At 33.2% G+C, this 8,174-nt stretch overlaps 1 protein-coding gene across 1 annotated transcript; it reads left to right on the top strand.

Annotated features, from left to right (window-relative positions):
- The first annotated feature begins 614 nt into the window (after positions 1-614).
- On the top strand, positions 615-8,087 carry LOC110651317 (CBL-interacting serine/threonine-protein kinase 23). The gene is made up of 15 exons (XM_058140408.1): positions 615-1,560; positions 2,278-2,340; positions 2,558-2,629; positions 2,726-2,833; positions 2,962-3,042; positions 3,191-3,244; positions 3,333-3,458; positions 3,860-3,949; positions 4,070-4,189; positions 4,265-4,399; positions 4,828-4,944; positions 6,603-6,659; positions 6,745-6,819; positions 7,249-7,336; positions 7,792-8,087. Exons 1-15 carry the CDS (start codon positions 1,375-1,377, stop codon positions 7,818-7,820), a joined length of 1,401 nt encoding a protein of 466 aa, XP_057996391.1. The 5' UTR covers positions 615-1,374; the 3' UTR covers positions 7,821-8,087.
- The last annotated feature ends 87 nt before the right edge of the window (positions 8,088-8,174 follow it).

Raw genomic sequence — 8,174 nt, 5'->3', positions numbered from 1 at the left:
TAAAATAAACTTATAAAAAATTAAATTAAAAGAAAACTTTAAAAATATTAATAAAAGAATTCATATATTTAGCTAACCAAAATTAATTTATTTTCTTATTCATTTAGATAAATTTAAATGTAATTGTATTAAAATATTTTTATATAAATAATTATAAGTTAATAATAGAAATATATTAGGATTCATTGAAAAAGTTATTCATATAAATAAAATAATTTTTTATTTTTAAATAATAAAAATTATAAAGATATTTGATAAAATTTTAATTTAAATTATATTATAATAAAAATTTAATTAAACAGAATTAAATATAAATACTATTAAAAAGTTTAAATTTATATAAATTTTAAATTATATATAATTATATTTTAAATTTTAATAATTTTAAATTTATATAAATTATAAAATTAAATTAAGTAATAAAAAATATAATTATAAATATTATAAATAATAAAAATCAATTTGAATAAAACTAATATTTTCCTCTTTTTACATATTTATATATAGATTACAAAACATATGGAATAATCATTTCTTTTATCTGGCAACATAAGGAATATTCAATTTGAAAATTGGGATGTGGACGGTGGACCGTTCTACTAAATAACAGCCGTTCTACGTAATTAATAAGCTCCAAATAAAACCTGCCTGGGATAACAACGAATCAGAATTCATAGCCAAAACCAACTCCAGCCTCTTCGCACATCTTACTCCCATAGATTCAGCTCTCAGATTACAGATTTACGTCTCGGATTCTTTCCTCTTAGGCTCCGATCTTCCGCCAGATCTCCGCCACTCTATTTTTTTTTCCTTTTTCAATTTCCCCTCATTAAATAAAAAAAAAAACCCAACAACAAGAGCAACAATATGACAGTTGCAGGCGTGAAAAAGCTGTGATTTTTCCGTTTCATTTACGTGACAATCGATCGAAGAAAGATTTTTTTTTTTTTTTTAATTTCCTCATGGTTTTAACGTCCGTTGATTTTTCCGACTTTATGGGTTCCTTGTCTGATCAAACCGTCGATTTTTGTTTGCCTTTATCTCTCGACACATCTCCCTTGATTCTCGAGATTTAAAAGAGTTGTTTTTTTTTTTTTTCCCCTTTTGTTTGAAGCTTGTTCATCGTAGGAACTTTAGGGTTTCTATTTTCTATAATTAGTTTTCGTTTTTTGCTTTAATTTGAAGACGATGAGGGTGGTAAAGTCTCAGGTGTGGCAACCCTGCAAGAAGAAGAGGTCTTGATGAACAATTTCTAGGGACTGAGAGAGAGACGCAGGATTTGCATTTTGCAATTTGAATATAGGGAAAGTGAGAGTTACAGAGAGAATTTGGAATCCTACACACGCACAAAAACATAGAGAGAGAGAGGGCAGAATGACGTCTCGAGGGAGTGCTGCGACTAGCAGTCGGACGCGCGTAGGGAGGTACGAGTTGGGAAGGACGCTGGGAGAAGGGACATTTGCTAAGGTGAAGTTTGCTAGGAATTCAGAGACCGGAGAAAATGTCGCGATTAAGATTCTCGATAAAGAGAAGGTTCTCAGGCATAAAATGATCGGTCAGGTATTGATTAATTTTATATTATATCTTCCTTGTTTTTGAATGGTTTTCGTTGATAGCTTACACATTAATTCCATTGGATCCTATGATTTTGCAATTTTTTCAATCGTCTATTAGGAGGAGTTTTATTATTGTTTGCTGTTTGGTTAACGAGAAAATGAGATGGGGAAAAGGTCAAAAAAAAAAAAGAGGAAAAGTCAACTTGACAGGTTGAATCGTCGTTTTGCAATCAGGGAGGATAGTTTATTATTTTATTTCTTACGCTAGTACTTCGTTACTGTTTCATTGTTTATTTCTCGTTAGGTAAGCGGTGAGCTTTGCGTTTCTGTTTTATTGTTTTTTATTTTATTCAATTATTATTTCTCAACTTGACCGAGGGGAAGGAAAAATAAACATTTTGAGAAATTCTATTAATTTGCTTATTTTGAGGAAGAAATAATTTTTTAATTATTTTGGTTAAGCTACGCCTAGTACAGTAATATTGCGTTGTCAACTATTGAGGAAAAGTAAAATAGTGTGATTTCTTTTTTAATATTGTAAAATACAATAGAGAATAAAAAGAAAAAGAAGAAGGGGGGAAGGGGGGAACAAATTTAGCTGGCTAACCAAATGGAAATTTTGTTTCTGGGCATTGAAGTTTATTATGTGTTCTATCATACTGATGATATCTGATCTGTTTGACTATTAAATGTCATTTTTTTCTCGTTTGCCTTTTTGCAGATTAAACGCGAAATTTCAACCATGAAACTAATTAGACACCCAAATGTGATCCGTATGTATGAGGTTAGGAGGCCATTTACGTATTTTTAGTTTTTTTGAACCTTTTTTATTTGAGCTAGTAGCTTAGATTCTGATTTAGCTAATCTTCCTCTTGCATTTTCACTTAGGTTTGCAATCTTCTTTTTAATTTTTATTTTGTAATGTGTCACTACTAATGCACATGTTAACATTTTCTGTTCTTTGGTTATATAACTGACTTCCAGTGGTATTGCTGTTGTAGGTGATGGCAAGCAAGACAAAAATATACATTGTTTTGGAATTTGTTACTGGCGGTGAACTTTTTGATAAAATTGTAAGTGGATATGTCCAAAATAATTGCTTCCATCGTACAAAGTTTTTAACAACTCTCATGTCTTTATTTGATTTGTCTGCTATTTCCTTGAGTTAGGCAAGTAGAGGGAGGTTGAAAGAGGATGAAGCAAGAAAGTATTTTCAGCAGCTTATCAATGCTGTAGATTACTGTCATAGCAGAGGCGTGTACCATAGAGACCTAAAGGTTTAAGATTTTACTGTTTACTTCACTTAAAATTTGCTACTGATGTTCACCCTCTGAATTTCTTCAGTAGAGTTTTGGAGGCTTTTTGTTATGTAAGATTGGAAAATTAATGTGGTTTTGTATCGCAGCCTGAAAATCTGCTACTGGATGCTAGTGGAGTTCTTAAAGTTTCAGATTTTGGATTAAGTGCACTACCTCAGCAAGTTCGAGTGAGTGCGATGACTTCATGGCCTGGATGCTTTGCCATTGATTTATTCAATAAAAGTGGCAAGGCTGGCTTGCATGAGCATTAGTTGTTAACTTTGAATTTTTTCTTAGATAATTTCATTACTAATTTCTTTTCCATTTGTGATTTAGGAAGATGGATTACTTCACACAACATGTGGAACACCAAATTATGTTGCTCCTGAGGTATGCTAGTTTTATGGCAAATCTTTCGTTCTTGCCTTATCTACCCTTTGTTCTCTTTTTCTTATTATTTGGTGCCTCACTTTTCTAGGTTATCAATAATAAAGGCTATGATGGAGCAAAGGCAGATTTATGGTCATGTGGTGTGATTCTTTATGTCTTAATGGCTGGTTACTTGCCTTTTGAAGAATCCAACCTTATGGCTCTCTATAAAAAGGTGACTAGTTCCATCATCCTTATAACTTTACTTGTTCATGTACACAAGCTTTTGAGACTAAGTCAAACAAAGTATGTAAAAGATTTCTTGTGTGCATCTTAGCTTTAAATTGAGACTGAGAACTTCCAAATGAGGCAATCAAAAGCTAGTTGTCCTGATCACTTGTACGATATACTTTGTTATAATATTCTTACCTGCTGTTCAATATATGTGAGAACTCAGAACTCAGAACTCAGATGGAGTAAGGATTCAAATAACAATAGGAGAGTAAATATCAGGTTAACATCAGGCGTTGTAAAGTAGGAACTGTTCATTGTTGGGATTTAGTAACCTAGTATACTGTTGTACATCTCTGTTTTTTGTATATTTTAATTTATTATATGGTTCCTATGTGATTACAGATATTTAAGGCGGACTTCACATGTCCTCCATGGTTCTCCTCAAGTGCAAAGAAACTCATCAAAAGAATTCTGGATCCTAATCCTTTGACGGTATGTTCTCCTCTCACATTCTTTTATTTACATGTATGTGTGCATCTTAATTTATGGAAAGAATGTATCTCAGCATCAGGCACCTCTGAATTTACTTTGTATGCTAATGGTATGCAACAGCGTATTACTATTGCTGAGGTTATTGAAAATGAGTGGTTTAAGAAAGGATATAAGCCACCTACTTTTGAACAAGCTGAAGTTAGTCTTGATGATGTGAACTCTATCTTCAATGAATCAGGGGTAAGATTCTTATATTTCAGTTGTGTATCTTGTCATTTGCTCCTAGTATGTGCTTGATTTTCTCTTGGTGAACAGTATTGTCAAAACCTTGTCGTGGAGAGTCGAGGAGAAGCTCCAATAGGGCCTGTGGCACCTATAACAATGAATGCATTTGAACTTATTTCTACATCTCAGGGCCTCAACCTCAGTAGTCTTTTTGAGAAGCAAATGGTATATATTGTGCTGCTTATATGTCCTCTGCTTTGTTTTTGGTTTAAATTTTTTTTTTTTTAATACAAATGGATATTGAAATGTTCTCAAATTGTGACAAAAGTGTCTGGATTGTTCTAGTGCCCATTGATCTGTAGATTTAACATTCGTGGCATGTTTTATCATATACCTGTTGTGTGCTAATATTTATTTGTAACCCCATGTCCTCTCCCTCTTCCAATAAGAAAAAGAAATAGAAAACCCAATAATTTGTTTGAGTAAACAGGGTTAAGATTTTGAAACAGTTGGACTGAAGTGTCAATAGTAACTGTTGTGTCACATACTTAATGATTCCATAATTTGATGAGTCATACTTTGTATATGTAGTCATTAGCTCAGTTATTCATGAACACAAACTTAACATTTTTTACTTTTCCTGTTTGGACCAGGGACTTGTGAAACGGGAAACCAGATTTACATCCAAACGTTCAGCTAACGAGATAATCTCAAAAATTGAAGAAACTGCAATGCCTTTGGGTTTTGAAGTCAAGAAAAATAACTTCAAGGTTTGATTATGTTCTATTTTACAATCTTACTAATGAGGATTTAGATTGATTATCTAGGGCAAGAGTCTGGATTTTATCTTGAACTTTATTTATTTTCTCTAAAAAATAATGCCATACTGAAGTGTCAAAAAGAATTCCTGACATGACACGCAGGTTCTGTTGCTGTAGAATCCCCAAACAATGAATCCCAGTTAATGTCCATTAAAATGATAGAATAATTAATGTTAAATTCGGAGAGTGTGCTGAGAAAATTATACCTTAATTCATTTTAATACGGGCATATATAAGTGATTGATTTACTTTACACATCAAATGTGACTAGCTAATTCAATGTTGCAACCCAACCATTTATATTTTACCTTTATATATTTTCAATGGAAATATCTAGGCTCAGTCCTTCAAGTAGATGGGGGATGTGAGGAGGATGTTAGTCATAGGATTAAAGCCGGATGGTTGAAGTGGAGACGTGTCACGGGAGTTTTATGTGATCGTAAGATTCCCAATAAATTAAAAAGAAAATTTTACCGTACAGCCATACGTCCGGCTATGTTATATGGTAGTGAATGTTGGGCACTGAAAGAGTCGTATGCATCTAAGATAAGAGTTGCAGAGATGAGAATGTTAAGGTGGATGAGTGGCCATACTAGACTAGATAAAGTCCGTAATGAAAGTATTAGAGAAAAAGGTAAGAGTGGTGCCAATTGAAGATAAGTTGAGAGAAGGGAGATTGAGGTGGTTTGGTCATGTGAAGCGTAGACATACGGAGTCTCTAGTTAGACAAGTAGAGCACATTAGGTTAGAGGATAAAAAGAAAAAAAGGGGTAGACCTAAATTGACTTGGAGGAGAGTAGTACAACATGACTTAGAAGCATTACACATTTCTGAGGATTTAACCCAAAATCGTTCAAAGTGGAAAAAGCGAATCCATATAGCCGACCCCAAATTTTTGGGATAAAGTCTTAGTTGAGTTGAGTTGAGTAACTTGAGTTGTATATTTTCAATGGACTTTTTAGCCCAATTTACTTCACAACAGTTACCAATAACCACTGCATAGAGTCCAACAAGAATTAATACAATGACTTAGCAGAAAGGGGGTTAAAGAAAATATTTTTATTAATCTATTATTTTGATTGCTGGTAGGTCCATTTGCAGTATAAGTTGGCATCTTTTCTACACTCAAGCATGCAAGTGGATTAAATATTTATGTCTCAGCCTTAGGCGTAGGTGACTGGAAATTGAAAATTGTCAATTTTTTTTTATTTTAATTCTTGATTCATGCAATTATTATTTGGGGATCACATTGCAAAGTGCATAAAGGTTAAACATTTGGATTTATGCTGATTATATCCATCTCTTTGACCAACAAATATAGTCAGTATGTGTCCTATTCCTTCCCGTCTGTATTGGTTTGACTCTGCTACAGCTTTATTGGGATTGTGAAAGATGCCATGGATATGATCAAATCAAAATAAATTTCTTTCCATGTTTAATCATTTTGCCTTTGTAATGCATGAGCTGAATGAACTTTTATTTCGCTGTTGCTGGCCAATGTGTATTGTTGAAATAAGTGCGCCAGAAATTCAGCTGTTTTGTAACTATTGTTTTAGGTCAACTGTTAGTTTGTTAATTGTGAACCATTCGTCTGTTTCCAATTTCAGATGAAGCTGCAAGGGGAGAAGACTGGACGTAAGGGTCATTTATCTATTGCAACTGAGGTATGTCTTGAGGATTATCTATGATGGCAAATGATTTTTCTATGGTATTACAATTATTTGTTATTGAGATTTTTTTTCCTTTCAGATCTTTGAGGTGGCCCCTTCTCTTTATATGGTTGAACTTCGCAAATCTGGTGGAGATACCCTAGAATTTCACAAGGTTGGTATTAAATTGTTGTGCTTGAGTGGCAGCTGGTTAAAGGAGATGCAAGAAAAATGTTAAATATAAAAGAATCTTAGCACTGACATCAATAAAGTGAATGCCTGTGTAGGCAGTCCATGTCTATTCTAGTTTTTTATTTTTATTTTTTTAAAGATGTAAAATAAAAACAAAGGACACACATGCTATAAATATGTTACTGTCTTTGCACCCTCAATTGTTGAACAATCAGCCACAATTTAATCTTGTTTTCTGGGCTTCCTGGATTGACCAGATTGGGCCTGACAAAAATAGTTGTCTCTAGCCTAGCATTGTTGCTTAATTAATCTTTCTTGTGGAATGTCTTTCTTTTTTTACTTTTTGAGGGAGCGCATGTTTTCTTTTAATATTATGAGCTCTAATTTTGAAATCAATTGGCTTAACTTACAGTTTTACAAGAACCTGTCAGCTGGACTAAAAGATATTGTTTGGAGAACCATTGATGAAGAAAAGGAAGAAGGAAAAGAGAAGATAAATGGTTAGTATGATGGTATATGTTGACAGTTCTTTTATGTGCAATCTTTCACATATTCATATGACAAATTTTATGCGGAGGCAGAGAAATGGGGCCAAAAACTGGAGTTCAGGGCACATCATTTTGCATCTGTAGGATGTTGAAATTGTTACAATTAGACCCTGATTTGATTACAAGTGTTTGCAGAAAGATTGCTAGTAGAATATTTTTACATCTCCGTCTTAACATGCCAACAGATATATAACTCTATTATTATTGTTATTATTAGATCTTTTATGTGAGGAAAATTTTTTTTGTCCATGGAAGAAGAAAATTGGCTTAAATGAACTTTTTAAAGGGTCAAAGACGTCGGTGTGCTGTGTTTCATTGCCATTTATTTTTTTTCAGATGCTTTTGCTCCTCTCTAATAGTTGTCTATGGACAATCGATTTATTCTGGATTTCTTTCTTTCCCTTCAGGTGCTGCTGTGGTACCGTCACTGACATGATATGTGGGGTTCTTTTAGTGGTTGAATTGTGTAAATAGGTGGAAACTCCAAATGCAATAATTTTTTAAGATTGTTATGTTGGATTGTTATGAAAAGTATGAAGCATCTATTTTAATTTTCCTTAGAATGAACTTTTGTGGTTCAGAACTTGCTTATGTATACCTTGGCTTGGCTTGATTTGGTTCAAACCTGTAATGTATTGTAAACTTTCCTCATTCCTTGGTAGGAAAAACATAATCATATTGTGAATAAGACAAAATTTCTGTGTCTCGCTTGCAGATGCATGCACATTCTTCACTCTGTATCATACCATTAAACCCTTAGCCAAATTGGCCTCGGGTCCTGTTAGTTAAT

This window comes from Hevea brasiliensis, chromosome 18, assembly GCF_030052815.1.
Source record: "Hevea brasiliensis isolate MT/VB/25A 57/8 chromosome 18, ASM3005281v1, whole genome shotgun sequence".
NCBI classification, from domain to species: domain Eukaryota; kingdom Viridiplantae; phylum Streptophyta; class Magnoliopsida; order Malpighiales; family Euphorbiaceae; genus Hevea; species Hevea brasiliensis.
Note: the sequence above shows the minus strand (reverse complement) of the source record. Positions and strands in the feature narration are given on the sequence as shown.